We start from the raw sequence: 18,001 nt of genomic DNA on the forward strand, positions 1-18,001 counted from the left end.
GTGGGGAAGAGGGTTAGGAAAAGACACAAAAGAGAGGCTCTCAGATTAGGTGTGCTAGTCTTTTCACTTAGGCTCCAAAGTTCATGTTGCTGTCATCACAAAGATAAACAAACTAGTAAGACTCTACAGCCATCTACTGGCAAAATTCAAGGGCTTCAATATAATTTTTGGGTAAAGGATTTAGTTATTTAGATTCATCAGTGCATTCTGGAATATGTTGAGGCCCTCATGCAAATATATTTACCAGTAAAAAGATGACGACAAATCCAGGTCAAAGAATGCTCTTGAGTCTTCGGCCAATGCTGTCCAATGAGCCACATTTTAACTGATGTGAAGAAGAGTTAGGGACTAAAACTTAAGACCATCAGGAACTTTATTTTGCTGTATGACAAACAATAGTTTTCCTTCTGAAAAACTCCCAACCATCAAATTACAATTGTAGCTTTCTGGAATCTGTTTACACATACATGGGAGTGTTTTGTAAACCCCTGCAAAGTCTTCACTTTAATATTCAATCTTTTCAATTTCATCCATGTCATCTGGGTCCAGCTGCTTAATCTTGCTGTCTGAAAGAATGTGAAAGGACAAAGAAGGCAAATCAATATCATTGTCTGTAGGCAGAAAAGCCATGAATTCTATCCAATCATTTCTGAATGACACTATGATAGCACTTATAACCAAGAAGATGCACTTACAGTAGCTTCTTTGTCAGAAACCTTGAACTAGAAATAACAGGACACATAGAGATGTGCTCTGTCACTGAAGTCCAACCTCCCTGTGCTGATGAGATGGCCCTGAGTTTTAGCAAGCCATGCCCATGCAGAAAGGCTCTAGCAGTTCCTAAGAGCAAGTTAGAAAGGCTTTGAATCTGGGCCCAAACCTGGACTATAAGCAGTCTTCTGAGGTCCAAGCTAGCTAAATAAATTTGCAGAAGCTCATCACCAGGATGCAGTGATGAAAAATTTGGCCACAGCAACTCAATGATTGTCTGCTAAGCCATACAGGCTTATACACTGACCCTGGTGCGAGGACACTGTTGCTGACAAAATTAGAGGTCCCTCCTGTGATGAAGGAGGGATGTGTTTCAAGAGGTCAGGGAGAAGGGAGAGAGTCATGGTACAAAAAACAGGTAGAAACTGATGAAAATAAGGCAAAGCATAACCAAAAAACTCCAAAATATGTATCTTGGAGCCTTGGGGTGAGATGAGCGAGCAGGGGTTAGATTAAAATCAGCAGAAATTGAGGGAGGGAAATGACAATAGCGGACTGTTGGAAGGTCTGGAGAGAGGGAAGCAGTCAGGTTGGCATGTGCTAAGAATACCGTGGTTCTAGAAAAGGCGACAGAGTCAAATACATTCCCTGGACTAGGCTCCAACAATAATCCTTCCACAGCAGCAAAGGTCTTTCTAAAGTTGCGAGGATGACCACAGACAATTGTGGTCCCCTACCTCACCCTAGGTCACCTTATATGCACTTAATTAGGTTTTCACATTTAGACTAGCAGCTAGTTAAAGTCTGTAGTCTAAAAATTGTTTTTTAGCATACTCTGACCTCTTTTTTGCCACCGTCACCACAGAAGCAAACAGGGATTGCAAAGGACTGAGGCTGTATTTTCCATGAAAACTGGTTCTTACAGGCTTTAGCGTATGTGTCACTCATGTAGATTTTGTGGGTTCACATGTATCTATCTAGATATGGCTCACACGGAGGCACCAATACTTATCTCTAGAGCTTCCTCCATCCGTACTTGTCCAAGGGAGACTGATTCCTGCTAGGAAAGGAGCCACAAGGCTGTCTCCTCTCCTCTCCTCAAGGAAAGCATACTAGGCTAGCATTATATCTATTTGTCTCTTACTAAATATATTAGTCTAGGGAAATAATTTTTAGGTTCAAGCTGCTCCTGATCATTGTCCCTCAACAGGGAAGGAGTACCCTAAGATATATCCGAAGGCTTGATTCCATTCCTACCAAATGCCAGTCACACAAAGATCTAGTGAATAGTAAATAAATTCACTTATCCAAGGTGATAGGAAATAGAAATCAAACAAGTTATACAGATGATAATATACCAGAGCACAGAGTGAATGAGCTCTCCCACTGGGAGTGAGATAGCACCATAAAGAAAATTTTAGGTCTCATCAAATGAGAAATTCCCCCAAATCTCTAGCACGGTAAACTGGGGATAGGGACATGATTGAGGCTCTAGTCTAGCTCCTCTGGCTTCTTTCTAGTCAGTCTCAGTATCTTTCTCTGTCTCTTTTAAGGAACCTCTCCCTGAAGAGAATTTGGAATTAAGTGTTTCCTCTTTCAAAGCTAGAAGCCAGAAGAGGAAGTCTCAACATCCCTTAATGGGGAAGGAGTGATAAGAAATGAGGAGAGTGTCTTGAACCTAAAATTATTACTCCTAGGCTAGCAATATTGGGGGGGAGGTAATATAGATATAATTCTAGCTCAGTATTGTCTTTCTCTGAGGAGAGAAGAGTGACCAGCCTTGTGGATTCTAGATTCCTATTCACATATCCTTGAGAATCACATGATCCATGTAGAGAAACATAACCTATATGGGCAACACCCTCCCCCCATGAGGCCATGAACATCTATCTAGGTTATGGAATTAGAAAATCAGATTATCTCATATTAATTTGAGTAATTATTAATTCTGTCTATATCACAATCTATATCTATATCTCTATATACATATGTGTGTGTGTGTGTGTGTATATATATATATATATATATATATATATATATAGAGAGAGAGAGAGAGAGAGAGAGAGAGAGAGAGAAGAAGGAAGGAGAGAGAGAGAGAGAGAGAAGAGAGAGAGAAGAGAGAGAGAGAGAGAGAGGGAGGGAGGGAGTTGGCTCTCATGCCCAACATCTTTCATAAGAATTCATTCTAAGGGGCAGCTAGGTGGTGTAGTGGATACAGCACTGACTCTGGAGTCAAGAAGACCCAAGTTCAAGGCTGACTTCAGAAAAACCTGGGAAGACTTATATGGTCTGATGCTGAGTGAAGTGAGCAGAACCAAGAGGACTTTGTACACAATAGCAGCCACTTTATGCAATGACTAAGAATGTTAAACTGAACCCTTCTCAGCATTACCAGGATCTAAGACATCTCCAGAGGCCTCGGGAAGGAAAATGCTGTCCACATCTAAAGAAAGAACTATGGAAGTAGAATCACTCTCACTTATTTTTACCTTCTGTTGAGTTTTGTTTCATCTTTCTGATGGTTCCTCCTATTGGTTTTAATTTTTACTTACAACTTCACTAATGTGAAAATATGTTTAATGGGTATGTAAATGTAAAGCCTATGTCAGATTGTGCACCGTCTTGGGGAGGGTGGGGGGCAGAAAAAGGGAGAAAAACTTTCAACTCAAAAGCATATGGAAAAAAAATTAAAAAAATAAAAATTAAAAAAAAATAGAAAAAAGAAAAAGAAGACCCAAGTTCAAATCTGGCCTCAGACACTTACTAGCTTTATGACACAGGGCAAGTCAGTTAACCCTGAATGATTCCTTCCATCCCCCCCAAAAGAAAAGAATTCATTCTGTCTTTCCTACCTGCCATGATACTTCTAGGATTTAGTAACTAAATAAAAATAGTCTTCTGTAGCTGACCAGCTGGATGCTAATACCCTGGGAACTTCCGAACTTTGGATACGTTACCCAAAAGGGTTCATCAAAAACAGCTAGTCCACTATTTCAACTAATTACCTTTATCCTTCTTTCCTAAAAGTCTGTGTTTGTTAAAAATCAATGACAGAAAAAGCAATTTGGAATTATGCCCCCATAGTTAACTAAAGGATGCATAACCTCTGACCCGTGATACCACTAGAAGTTCTATGCCACAAAAAGATCCAAGAAAGGAAAAGACCCATATGTACAAAATATTTATAGCAGCTCTTTTTGAGGTGACACAGAACTGGAGACTAATCAACTGCTGCCAATCAATTGGCACCAGATGAACAAATTATGGTAAATGAATACAGTTCTATAAGAAATGATTAAAGGGATAATTTCTCAGAAACTAGGGAAGACCTGTACAGCTTGATTCAGAGTGAAGTGAGCAGGGGCAGCTAGGTGACGCAGTGGATAGAGCACTGGCCCTGGATTCAGGAAGACCCGAGTTCAAATCTGGCCTCAGACACATAACACTTACAAGCTGTGTGACCCTGGGCAAGTCACTTAACCTTGTTGCCTAGCCAAAAACCAAAAAAAACAAACAAAAAAAACCAGAGTAAAGTGAGCAGAAGCAATGAAAAATGTATGCTCCAACCATATCATAAAAACAAACGTTTTGAAAGACTAAAGCATTCTGATCAAAGGGATGACCTAAGATTCTAGCAGACTAGTGTATGAAGCATGCTGCCCACTTTCTAACAGTGGTTATGGACTCAAGATGCACAAAATGAGATGTGTTTTTGGACATGGCCAAAGGAGGAATCTGTCTTGCTTGATTATGCATATTTGTTACAAGGGTTTTCTCTCTTTTTTTTTTCCAGGGGGGAAGATGAGGTAGCATCAAGAAAAAATAAATATTTGATAACTTTAAAATGTAATTAAACAAATGAACGTCAAAAGTTCAAGGTCTGTACAATGAAACTGAGATTGCTTTGTGAATGAATCAACACTTGTGTAATATGACTAAATATTGTTTCCTCTCAGCCAGTCAGTAAGCATTTGTTAAGCACCTATTGTGTGCCAAGTGCCATGCAAAATGCTGGAGATACAAAGAAAGGCAAAAACAGTCCCTGTCAAATCAATTAACATTGGTATTGGTATGCTTCTTCTTCTAAAGTCCTACTATGATGTCTCACTGCAGTGTCAATGAAACTCTGGCTCTCAAAGTTTCTTCCGGTAGAAAACCTCTGAGGTCCTACCAGCCTGGAAAGGTATCAAATAAAGGTCCAGTACCAGACTATGTATAAATGTGAGAACCATCTGAGTTACACAGGGAACAGCTTGTCCTCAAAAGTTTGGTCACCAGGTGTTACACTATTTTGGCCATAGTGATGAAAATCTGCTGGAGTAGGTAAAGTGCAGAATGGAGGAAGTGCCCACTAGTAAAATCATTAATCTTTTGGAAAACGGAAGAATGATCACGCGTGCACAGGTGGGCCAGTGCCTGGGTACTTCTGAGTTTGTGGAATATTGTGTTCCTCAGCCTTAAAACTCTTGAGGCCTAAGTACCACAAAAGCCAGTAACATTTCTCCTAAGGATGTGTGTGTGTGTGTGTGTGTGTGTGTGTGTCAGCAAAAAATGTATATGCCTATATCATTTTTTTTGTGGCAAACTGATCTGAATCTTCACAATCTTTGGTGAAGGAAGTCTCTTGATTTGCTGTAATTCTGGGTTACTCAACATACACCATACATAATTTCCCCCCAAACTGGCTTATAAAAACACCTGGGTCTTGCTAACGATATTCTCTGTAAGTGTATATGCTGTATATATTTGGTCCTTTTAGCAATATCTTATTTTGGGGTTGTGGTCTACGTTTGGGGATAGGGATGGGCCAGGAGGAGGGAGGATATATTTGAACCAATATGGCCAATAGAGCTATAGTTCACTTTATGGAGAATGTATTACTTACTGAAGTGATCCTGAATTTTGAAAAGGAAGGGCAATTTATTCACTTCAATCATGTTGAAGGCAATGCCCTTTTTCCCAAAGCGGCCTGTTCGTCCTATTCGATGGAGGTAGGTTTCATAGTCTGGTTCACCAGTTTGGTTTAAAGGAAGGTCAAAGTTCACAACAACTGTGACTTGCTTCACATCAATACCTAGAGAGAGAGAGAGAGAGAGAGAGAGAGAGAGAGAGAGAGAGAGAGAGAGACAGAGAAAGAAAGAAACATTGACAAGTAATTCTGACTGACAAGTCCCACAATTTTTCCCAGGAGAAAAAGCTGACGAATGACCAAGTATTTTATGGAATTATTACTCAATGGGATAGACAAGCTTGCTTTCAAACAAATGTCTATTTTGGATAGCATCCTTAACAAAGCTGGATTAAAAATAGGTAACTCCTAAATCTGTCTTTAAGGTAAATATATATGGAGGGGAGGTCCTAACTACACCAAATCTATTAAAATATTTCTTTCCAGTGCTGAAGTGAAAAGCATGAAGCCATCAACTTAAATTCTCCTTTCTCAAAATATGCATCCACCTGTGCTCTCCTAAGTCCACAGGGGTTTCAGAGGGATGAATGAGAAGACTGGAGGTAACAGATGAAGAGCTTAACCTTGATGAGGACAAACCTGGAAAGAATGAATGAACCGCTTGTGAGAACCATAGGCTTTTCCAAAGCAGTCAATACCACTATCTTAAAAAAAAAAAAGTCAAAACCCACACCTCTAGCACAGACGTTGGTTGTTATAAGGACTTTCTCTTTCCCATCACGAAACCTCTGGATGATTGAAGCCCGCTGATCAACTGTCAGCTCTCCACTTAGCAAAGATACCTGGTGGCCATCCTGCATCATCTCCACTGTTAACCACTTTGCATTTTGACGAGTCTGAAAAATTGACCAAAAAAATGCACCCACAAGGTTAAGGCACAGTTACTGTATGGAATAGGAATAAGAGAGAGGAAGAAAGATTCATCCTTTCATTTCCCATTAACCCTTTAGAGTATGCTGCTCTGATTTACTTCTTTTTCCTGCAGCAGTTCTGAAAGACCAAAAGACAGTTCCAAAATGACACACCTTACATTTGTCTTGAGCTTTACAGATGTAGCAATGCTTTGAAAATGTAGTCCCAACTGATATCACTGATTAGGGGTCTGATATTCAAGATATATAGGGAACTTTTACATATATGTGTGTGTATATGTGTATATACATATATATATACACATACACACACACGGAACATATTATACATAAACACACACATATATGTATGAGACCACGAGGCAATGGATAAGTGATCAAAGGCTATAAATGATCAATTCTCAAAAAAACCCTGCAAACTATTAATAATCATATGAAAGATTGTGCCAAATCACTAGTAAGAAAAATTTGTGTGTGTATATACACACTTATTTAAAAAAAAAGAAAAGTTAATGATCTATCCATGGAAGCCTACAAAATAGAACTCCTTTGGAGTACTGGAGTGAGAAGTTTTATCAGTGTGACAGCTTTAATATTATAGGACCATAGGCAAGTGATTTAACTTGTATATATCCTTGTGCATATGTGTATGTATGTGTGTGTGTGTGTGTATATAGATAGATAGATATAGATATATAAATTGCCAAGGGGACATGATGGGAGGGGTGGTAAAAAAACAAACACAGGCACACGTATATTTCTGGTAGAGCTATGAATTGATCCAACTATTTTAGAAAGTAACTGGAATCATGCTAAGAATTGACAAAAATGTCCATACCTTTCAATTCGGAGATTCTAGTGGTGGGCATATACCAGTATAAAGGAGGTCAAAGATAGAAAATAAAAGTCCCATATACATAAAAATATTGACAGTAGAACTTTTTGTAGTTGCAAAGAACTGGAAACAAAGAAAACAGATGTCCACTGATTGGGGGATGGTTAATCAAATGGTGATACATAAATATGATGGAGTGTTATGTGCTATAAGCAACGACAGATATGAAGAATTTTGGGAGGCACAGGAAAATTTATATGAACTGATGAAGAGTAATATAAGTAGAACCCAGAAAATAACAGTGATAAGTGTAAATGGAAAGAAAAAATAAAACAAAACTGTACACAGTAATTATGACCAACCTTGATGCAGAAGAATTGAGAAAATGTACCACTTCTCTCTCCTTTGCAGGGGTGGGAGACTGTGGGTACGGAATGCTGCATACACTATCAGACTTGGTTGATGTATTGGTTAGTTTTGCTGAGCTGCCCTTTCACTTCCCCACCCCCTTTCCTTTTTTTACACTGTGTCACAATGGCCAGAGAAGGGTGTCTTTGGAAATGAAGGAGATATAAAAACAAAAGGCATAATTACATTTTTTAAAAAAGTTCTCTCATTTGTGTCTTACTACAACTTTGTGAGGTTGCCAGAATGGGTGTAATTTATCATCTTCATTTTTACACTTGGACAAGTTGCTGTATATACAGGTTAAATCACTTGCCTAAGGTACTATAATATTAAAGCTGGCATGCTGATAAAACTTCTCACTCTGACACTCCAAAACTCCAAAGGAGTTCTATTTTGTAGGCTTCCATGGATAGATCATTAACTTTTTATTTTTAATAAGTGGCATTACATAATTGTTTTTAATGGTTTGCTGCGAAATGGTTGGACCATATATAGCCTTCTGCAGTTCAGTTGCCAGGACCTGCTTTCAACATTTGAGGTGACACTGGTAAGGGATCTCCCACCTGCTATAATGATTGCTTTTGTTTTTGTCAACAGCTGCCCATGGCCTTGGAGCACAGGGCCTTGTCACAGCAGAGGGCTCAGGAAGAGGCCAGACCTGTTGCAGGAGAAGAAAGTGTTTTTTTTTTCCTAGGGGGACAGTTTGTACTGTGGAGAGAATAGAGGGAAGTGCCCCCTGGGAAGAGGCAGGTAGGCCAAACCCCAAAAGTTGTTCCTTATAGTTACTAATACCCACCTCCACTCCATCAGTCAGAAACTAGAAAGCCCTTCTCACTCTTGCATCTGGCCCCTCCAAGTGGCTCTAACCCAGGCAGACTTAAAACTCTCCCCCAAGCTTGGATTACCAAAAAAAAAAATGTATATATCTATATATATATATCTATATATATATATATGTACGTGTGTGTATATATGTGTGTGTGTGTGTATATATATATATATATACACACACACACACATATATATATATATATATATATACACACATATATATATATATAAAATTCCCCCCCAATTACATGTTAAAACAATTTTTTAACCTTTTTTAAAGTTTTGTTCTTCAAATTCTCTCTGTCCTCCCTTGCTCTCCTTCCTCCTCCCTGAGATAGTAAGCAATAAGATATGGGTTATACGTGTATTATCATGTAAAACATTTCCATATTAGATATTTTGTACAAGTCATACTTGGAGTGGTGTGGTCAGGGACCCTGGGTAGGTCCAGTAATACAGGCTCATGAGTTGGAACTGCTGACCTGGGCTTTGGTTCCTCTGAATCTGACCACGTACAGTGCACCTGTCAATATGTTCATGCTGGCATGTTTGTCTTCGGGCTCCAGGGGGATGCCGACTGAAGCCAGGCCATCCAGGGCTGCAGCTGCTTCTGAGATGGTCTTGTACTTTTTCCCATTCCAGAGAACTAAATGAAACTCACTGGAGAAAGACTTCTCATCTACTGTGTTCCAATCCTAAGCCGTGTTTTTCCTCTGTGAAATTGGAATTGTTAGCCAGTAAGCCCATATTGAGGACCACCCTTCACCACCATCATCATCTATATCACTGAACTCCACCATGACAGAACGTCCATTGTTGGCAATGGTTGGTGACATGCAGATCTTATGGACCAGGACCACAGACTTCAAGGTGGGATCATACACACACAGCCCGATTGAAGACAATGTTGATGGGAGACTGGTGGTACCCCCTGGGCAGTGGGGTATAACCTATGACCCAGCTGTGATGGCCAGTCATACTGCTCTAGCCACCATCATTGCTATGCACCTGTCTTGGCTACAACTCTGGCTCCCGGAACTTGTTCTATACCGAGCCACTCAGCCATAGCTTAAAGCCTCCAGAGGCTTGGCTGTAGGAAGAGAATCATCACTTCTCCACACCTTAATAGTTCCATTAGTTGCTGTGGCTTCTCCAAGATGATCACTTAAAGGCCAACTTAGGCTCAACGAGGGTAAAAATTTGGTGGGTTTTGCCCTTTGTATCTCTAGTACCTAGTAATGTGCCCTACATATAGCAGGCATGTAATACAGGTTGAATTGTAGAGTAGAATGAACTTCCAAACTTAGCTAGATTCCCAGTCTATCAGCAGGCCTGTATTCAAGGCCCTTCCAGCCTGGCAGGATCCGCAAGAGCTACCGGCAATCTGTTGGTAAAGTTTTTGAGAACCTAGGTTCACTTCCATATAGTGCTGGTGTAGGACTTTAGTGAAGAAACAATTATTGCTTATGCTTATTTATAAAAAAATTTTTTTGAAACATATACTAGGTTGTTAGAGCTGGAGGAGATTTTAGAGGTGCTCTAACCCTTTCATTTTATAGATGAGATAACTGAGGCCTGGAGAGGCCAACTGCCAGATCTTCTGACTCTAGCCTAGTGTTGCCTGCCACACCTCAGGGACTCCTCATTTACAAAGCATTTCAACAACCCTGAGAAACAAATGGTAAGGGCCAGGATGAAGAAACTGAGGCTTAGAGAGTTGACATGAGCAGAAGGACTAAGCATTTATTAACTATACATTATGTGTCAGATGCTGTCCTCTCTGTAAACCTCTCTAGGGCTAAGGTCCTGCATGGCCTCCTTGCCTACCCTCTTGTCCTGGGAGGTTGGGGAGATGGACCAGCTGGAAGGGCTGCTTTTGCTTCATGACTTGAATTTTCCTACAGAAATCCTTTCTGGATTGGCATCACAAGCATGGTGGTACAGAGGGAACATATTCCACTTCTGGAGCTCTTCAAATCATTTCTCCTTTAAGGTTCCTCAAGCCAGGAAATCTATCTTTAATTCACATGTGCTCAAGTCCTGGGTTTTGCTCTTTATGAGGCCAAAACCATACCTCATTCTATGCTTCTTTGCCAGACAGATATGAGAGCTATAAACCTGTACTTTATCCATGTTATTTTATGACTAGAATTCACCTGAAAAAATAAAAAAAAGAATCTCCTGGAACTATTATGGGACTGATGGGGACTTCATTGGTCCCCATCAGTCAATAGCAAACTCTCCCCCCAGACCTCCTAGAATACTTTGTACCTCTCTGATGTGCTTTTGATGTATTATCAATATTTGTGTTTCTTATCCCCTTAATAGATTGGAGGCTACTTGAAAGCAAGGATCATAATTTAAACTTCATATTTCTCTTGCTGTGGTCTAGGGGTGCTAGGAACCCAGAAATGCAAGGGTACAGGGAGAGGTTGAAAGAGTTCAACCACTCAAGCTTTCTTTCAGTCCAAGTTGTGAGTTTATTATGACACTGGTTGGGGTGGGTGAGATTCCTAGCGAGTCTTCAGTATTTGTGATGCCAATCCAAGTGGGCCAGATTTTAAGAATCTGTGCATTTGATGAGGATAAAATTGGTACTTTTATACAGAAAGACTGTAGGAAGATCTGGATGGGACCTGGGAGTGGCAAGTAGCTGGGCCAGGTATAAACAATGAGTGCCACAATGAAAGGACAGTTAAATGGAGCATTGACTGGGATGGGCTGTGCGCCTCAGGTGAATGCCAGAGATCTGGGTACAGGGGCCCTGGGGCCCAGGTCCCAAAGATATGGTCCCTTCCCCTTAGGGGTCTAGTGTGAATCCCATCCCCTCTCATTCCTTGGTGTCAGGAGTTGGAACAGCTAAAAACATCTTAGCAGATTCTGCAGGTTTTGAGATTGATCATTTAGGAGTTTTGAAATACCTACTTACACTGGTCACTCCCTTTGCTTGAGTCAAAAGGGTATCTCAGTGTGGGGATTGCAAACAAGCCAGGTTTTCTGTTAACCCTTCTCATACCAGATAAGACCAGGAGAAGAGAATTTCACTCTTCCTCCCCCATCTTCGAATTCACCCTCCCTCACCTGGCAAAGGAAGGAGGGGGAAGGGGCAGCAGCTAATGCGTGGGCCCCACTGGTATGAGCACCCTGTAGCCCACCTAGAAAGCCTGGAAGTATCACCCAGGTTCAGTGCATCCTGCTCGCCACCCCCCAGCAGCCGTGGGGAGAGAGAAAAGGCAGTATGAGGTGAGAAGCTAGCCAGCCTCAGCAATTAGTAAGCCCATCCCTGTATGAATAATTTTTATATGATATGGAAATGCAATTCATGTCATCTGATGTCTGCATTACAGCTGAAACAATTTAGCTATCACTTACAAAAAGTGTAAAGATTGTTGGTTATTGTTTTAACGCCAAAACCTAAAGGTGGTAACTGATTTTGTGTGTGTATGTGTGTATGTGTGTGTGTGTGTGTGTGTGTGTGTGTGTATGTAAAAGGCACAGCACACAGCAGCTCTAAAGGTAGATGGGGTCGACAGGAAGCCCCGTCTCTGGGGGTCCCTGTTGATCCCTCTTTATTTTGTAAACTTGCCAAGAAGATTGTTTGGGTTGTAGAGTTCCTAAACAATGAACTTGGCTTGCTGAGAATTTGCAAGTATATTGAAATGATACCTAATGATTGGCTTACAGCAGGACAAATTTAAATTTGAGATATAAATCCTGGAAAATTTTCCTTAAGCTGTGATTAGTGAAACTTGCTTTTTGAGGTAAAAGCTCTTGGGACTGTAACTGATTTTGAGTTGTCTGATGGATCAATAATCCATCCATAATCAACCATCAGAGAGAAACGCCACCAGCTACTCGAAGAATGTGATTTAGGTGAAGGTCTGCATCTGTAAAAGCTGAGAGGACAATTTTAGCCTTTTTCTGAGATGGGATCCTCCTGGCTCAGTTTCCCCACTGTGTTCCTTTGAAAAGGAATGTTACCCACCTGGCTATTCCCGAATCTGGCTATGAGATGAAATTGATACTGCATGGTTGGAAAACTGAATTATCTGAATTCTAAGGATGTTTTATCCTGTCCTACGTGGTATAAATCTTGTCTCTGCTTTATCTTTTTGTAGCAAATTTCTATAATCAGAGCAAGTAGTCAGTAAAAGATATAAACATAATCCAAGTGTGTGAGATCTTGCTGTTTTGACCTGAATTCCACATCCCAAAACAACTGAAATTAAATCAGAAACACCTTCAGTTTGGTTTGGGGAAGAGAATTTCAGTGCAATCAGTTTTCTTAGAGGGAGGTAACCTATTTGGCCTAGTCATTACTTAAATAGCCTCCCAAGTCTTTTGTTATAATTGGAGTAAAAACCAGTCTCTGACAAATTCATTTGTGTAACTATTGAACCCAGGGGTGGGAAACTTCTACTGCAAAAGTGTGTTACTTCCCAATAGCACCTGATCCTCCTAAAGGAATAGGAATCAGAGAGGAAGCTGCAGGAAGTAACAAGATCAGATAATCCTGTATGTCAAAAGTAAACAATTCTAATGGGGCTCTTGCTTTCTTTCTTTGTTGTCCCCCATTCTGATATCACTTTTACTTCTCCCTATATTGGGCCCTACATTTTGAACTTGTTAGTCAGTTTTTTGTCTTCTAGATTACTGGCCATTCACCTACAGCTGGTAGCAAACAGTGAGTACCAGCCTCTGTCCCCCTCTTCCCTGCATCGTCCCCTGGATGCAGCCTGTGCTCGGTTCCAGTCAACCTCCTCTATGGGACTCCCTCAAGGCAGGGACAGCTCTACTCCCCTTGCCAGCAGGAAGAAGTTTTAGGAGCCAAGACCTTCACTCCTTACCCTAAAAGAATTTGGGTCCTATTTGTTTGAGGGAGGAATGATAGGTGATGGGATTCACACTAGACCCCTAAGGGGAAGGGACCATATCTTTGGGACCTGGACCCCAGGGCCCCTGTACCCAGATCTCTGGCATTCACCTGAGGCACACAGCCCATCCCAGGTCAATGCTCCATTTAACTGTCCTTTCACTGTGGTACTCATTGTCTGCACCTGGCCCACCCAGATCCCATCCAGGTCTTCCCACAGTCTTTCCGTATAAAAGTACCAATTTTATCCTCATCAAATGCACAGATTCTTAAAATCTGGCCCACTTGGATTGGCATCACAAATACTGAAGACTCACTAGGAATCTCACCCACCCCAACCAGTGTCACAATAAACTCACAACTTGGACTGAAAGAAAGCTTGAGTGGTTGAATTCTTTCAAGGCAGACTCTCTCCCTGTACCCTTGCATTTCTGGGTTCCCAGCACCCCTAGACTCCGCAACACTGGGACACCTACTAGCACAATTCACCTTACACAGTAATAATCATAACAGCACTAAGATTTGCAAAGCATCGTACATACGTTGTCATTTGTTCAGTAGGCATTTGATGTTTTCTAGGTTGAACTGTTAATTTTAAGATGGGAGGGACATTTTTGGAAGACAAAACTTTAAATATATACCTATAATTCATAAAAAAGGACAAGAATAGTTTCTTTTACCTAGTCAAGAAAAAAACAAAAGAAAACAAAACAAAAGATCAATCTGGGAGGGGGAAGACCCTCAGGGTTTCTGGCCAAAATATAAACTATTGCTATTCACCCTTACGCTAAGCTGTCAGAACCCAAACAATGACCAAGTGAGGCTTGGGCTGGGGCATTGTTGGCCTGACAACTAGAGCCAGAATGATTTGGGTTTAAGGCATGGTTCTTAAAAGAATTCTAGCCCATAAACCCCAAGATATCTTGCAAGGTTTCAGCAATCAAAATTTATATTCCTTTGGGCAGAGCACCCGCAAGTAAAGGTATGATCCCCTATGTGGACAGGGGGGAAGAAGGAAGGCAAACAGGCACGAAAACAGGAAAGGAGGAGGGAAGGAGCTGAGATGCTCAAATGGAACTGGCCAGCTGGGTCCCCCAGCGGGGTAGCTACTACTACTCACAGATTGTTTGTCCTTCATTCTTGAAAAGGACCATGACATCTGGAAGGTGATGCCATGACTTGCAAGTGAATTGGATTTCAGTGAGGGAGGGCTGTGCAAAGTCATCAGTCTCACTTTCTCCTCCAGAGCCATCTGGGTCCAGTGGCAAGATATAAATTAGGACTACCAGGCTCTGAGATATAAGGCAGATATGAAGCACAGTAGCAGCAAGTCTTGGGGTGGGGAGATAGAGGTAACAACTAGTAGAAGGTAAATGCCTTGAGGCCAAGGACCTTCCCTTTTGTCTTATTCGCACAAATGCTTGTCGAACTGAACTGAATACCTATATAGCCCAATTTAAGGAGTACCTCTTAAATTCAAATCATCTGGCTCTCATTGATTGGCCAACAATAGGTCCCAATCCAAGCCCCACGTGGTCTTTGGGCCCTGATGGTTCAGAATGAATGTAAATAGCAACTGTTTCTGCTTTGGCCAGAAACCCATAGGGTCTCCCTCTCCCAGGTTGACTTTTTTTGATCAGGTAAAAGAAGCCATTCTTTGAACGAACTGCTTTGGTGTTTGGTAGGCTCCAAAGGAAAATGTGGGAGAAAAGAGGTATTAGACTGACTACCAAACTAAAGGTCTATTGAGCGTTGTGCTGACCTCGTTGTTGTATGCCTGCAAAACCTGGACAGTCTACCAGTGCCATGCCTGGAAACTGAATCGCTTCCATTTGAATTGTCTCAGTAAGATTCTGAAGATCACCTAGCAGGATAAGATACTAGACACTGAGATCCTTTCTTGAAGTAAACTGCCAAGCATTCAAACTCTACTTCAGAGAGTGCAATTCCGGTGGGCTGGCCACACTGTTCAAATGCCAAACGTACGTTTGCCAGAAAGACTTAGTTTATGGAGAACTCACACAGGGCAAACGCTCACACAGAGGTCTGAAAAAGTGATACAAGGATACTCTCAAGGTCTTTTTTAAGAACTTTGGAATAGATTGTTTGACATGGGACACACTGGCACAGGACCGCCCAGCATGGCATGCTTTTGTCAGGGAAGGTGCGCAGCAGAATTAAAGTAGCTCAAAAAAAAGTGAGATGCGCAAATTTAGAGATTCCACGTCAAAGTTCACATGGACTATTTGTGCCTGACCTGTGGTAGAGCATTCTGAGCTTGTATTCATCAGACACACTATAACGACTTTAGCATAGCATGTCACTGTGGTCTGCTTCCAGAACGAAGCACAACAACCAACCACCTAGCCTTAATCACTGAATGGACATTGCCTCAGTCAAACTGAGACCTGGGAAAGACTTTAGCTTAAAAAGGCCCAGGTCTCCCACTGCATCCGGGGCCATCTCCAGTCATCCTGATCTATATCTGGCCACTGGGCCTAAATGGCTCAGGTGCAGAAAGTGAGCTGGTGACTTTGCACAGCCCTCCCTCACTTCAATCCAATTTATCTGCAAGCCATGGCATCCCTTTGCTGATGCCATGATCCTCTTCTAGAATGAAGGACAAACAACAACAACAATGAATACCTACAGAGAAGAGAACCAGGTGGGAAGTCCCAGTGGGTGCTTGGGGTAGGGATATGTGTGTGAGAGAACCAGGCAAACTCTGCTTGCTTCTAAGGCTGGCAATTCATTGTAGTTTCCATCCTGTCTACTGCAATGTTTGGGAAGGAATATCCAGTCCCTTGGTATACTGTTTATGATCTACTACTGTTCCTAGAGTACCCTGTCGAAGAAAGGAAATGATTACTCTGGCATGACTGCAATTCAAGAAACATTTAGTAACTGCTCCCTGTAAGGGCCTGGGCTTGGCACTTAGGATACACAGGCAAATGAAAACCAAACAAAAGTTTACGCAGGGTACAATCTGGGCACCACATTATAGGAAGGACACTGATAAGGGAGAAAAGATACTAAGGAAGAAGGAGCTAATAGATCACACCACTCTAGGATCAGCTGAAATAACTGGGGAGATTTAAGTCTTTCAGAGAAGAGATGGAGCTGATGGTCTCTTCAAGTACAGGCAGGGCTGTTACATGGAACAGGGACTTGAACTACCAGCAATGGGTAGAAGCTGCAAAGAGGCAGTTTTTAGGGTTGATGTTAAGAAAAACCTCTTAGCCGTCAGAGCACTTCAAAAGCTGAATGGGAGGCAGTGGGTTTTACCTCCCTAGGGGTCATCATGCAAAGGCTGTCTGACCACTTGTTGGGGAGGTTGCAGGACTGATTGTTTAGGAACCGTGTGGCCTGCATGGCTTGTGAGGTGCCTTCCAATTCTGACATTCTGTAATACTGAAGGGCAAGATAAGGTAATACACAGATACAAACTCACTTGTTCATTTTGTGTAAAAAGGCCTGTTCAAGGAGCTGCCAGTCCCCCACACCTGTATTATACCATACTGCCTCTACTGCCACCAAAACCCTTTTCAGGGATTCATCTTTGACTTTCCTATTGAACACTCCCATGCTGGTTTGGTTGCATTTCAGCTCACTATTCAAAAGCTGGCTGGGTATCCTGCTGCCATCTTCTCCTACACATCCATGCCAGTCAGGACCTTGAGACATGGGACTATCCAAGTTGCTGCATGTGTTAGAGATTAAAAAAAAAAATCTAGTTCTCTTAAAATCTCACCAGGCATTGTAGGGAGCAAAAAGAGGCCTGTGCAGATGTGGCCATGATCAAGTCAGCCTATTTTTCTTTCCTGCAAAGGAGAAGGAAGCACTAAACTAGTTGGAAAGAAGATAGAATGGGAAAGGAGAAGGAAAGCTGAATTGAGTAGGAATTCTGAGATGAAAAGTATCCCAGTTCTGATCCTCCTTTAGTTCTAGCAAGATTGCAAATTTAGTAAATATGTTTGAACCAAATGTGTTCCTGGCTACTGAGTGCCTACGCTGCACAAGGCACAAACACTGGGGAACTAGGGAAATCTGCTCGCGCCCCCTTCAGAGAGGATTCAACCCAGCCAGTGTTACCTGGCAAAAGATGATGGCCTGACCAATGGTGATGCCTCCATAGATGTTGCACAGGGCTTGGTATTTGTCTTTCCTACTGTCACACAGAACATAATACTGCCTGATGTTGTTCAGAGTCAACTCTTCTTTGCGTAGCTTGATCACATTAGGATCAGGAATGATTCGCTCGGCAAACTGCCACACGGAATCCTCAAAAGTTGCCGAGAAGAGCAGCATTTGGCATTCGGGCTGTAAAGCTCTGTAAGAGAAGAGGCCAGTTACCTGTCTGTTGCCTTTCTCACCTCTCAGAAGAGCCTGAAGAAGGCTGAGTTCCACCCTCACCCTCTGTACAACAGATGCTCTCTCCATCTTTTGCCTTGGGAGAGGCAGGTACCTCTATACAAACAGCCAAGGACAAAACAGCTAAAAAT

The 18,001-nt window shown here is 41.7% G+C and overlaps 1 protein-coding gene and 1 pseudogene across 6 annotated transcripts in view; both read right to left on the reverse strand.

The window, feature by feature from the left end:
• Positions 1-355: 355 nt before the first annotated feature.
• The window catches only part of DDX25 (DEAD-box helicase 25), a 40,965-nt gene continuing 23,319 nt past the window's right edge, over positions 356-18,001 (reverse strand). For 3 of the 6 annotated variants that reach the window (XM_078147117.1, XM_078147118.1, XM_078147116.1), the window contains 5 exons: positions 17,592-17,829; positions 8,896-8,955; positions 6,354-6,516; positions 5,597-5,785; positions 356-566 (listed from right to left, as the gene is read on the reverse strand). In XM_078147117.1, the coding sequence (XP_078003243.1) occupies positions 505-566; positions 5,597-5,785; positions 6,354-6,516; positions 8,896-8,955; positions 17,592-17,829 (712 nt within the window). In that variant the 3' untranslated portion in view covers positions 356-504. Of the gene's footprint in view, positions 567-5,596; positions 5,786-6,168; positions 6,260-6,353; positions 6,517-8,895; positions 8,956-17,591; positions 17,830-18,001 lie in introns of those variants that run through there. The other 3 variants (XM_021000664.2, XM_021000663.2, XM_078147119.1) reach the window with 2 other exon arrangements.
• LOC144454574 (carbonic anhydrase 7 pseudogene) lies at positions 8,962-13,507 on the reverse strand (annotated as a pseudogene).

This window comes from Phascolarctos cinereus, unplaced genomic scaffold, assembly GCF_003287225.1.
Source record: "Phascolarctos cinereus isolate Bilbo 61053 unplaced genomic scaffold, phaCin_HiC Scaffold_726;HRSCAF=1367, whole genome shotgun sequence".
In the NCBI taxonomy this organism is placed as follows: domain Eukaryota; kingdom Metazoa; phylum Chordata; class Mammalia; order Diprotodontia; family Phascolarctidae; genus Phascolarctos; species Phascolarctos cinereus.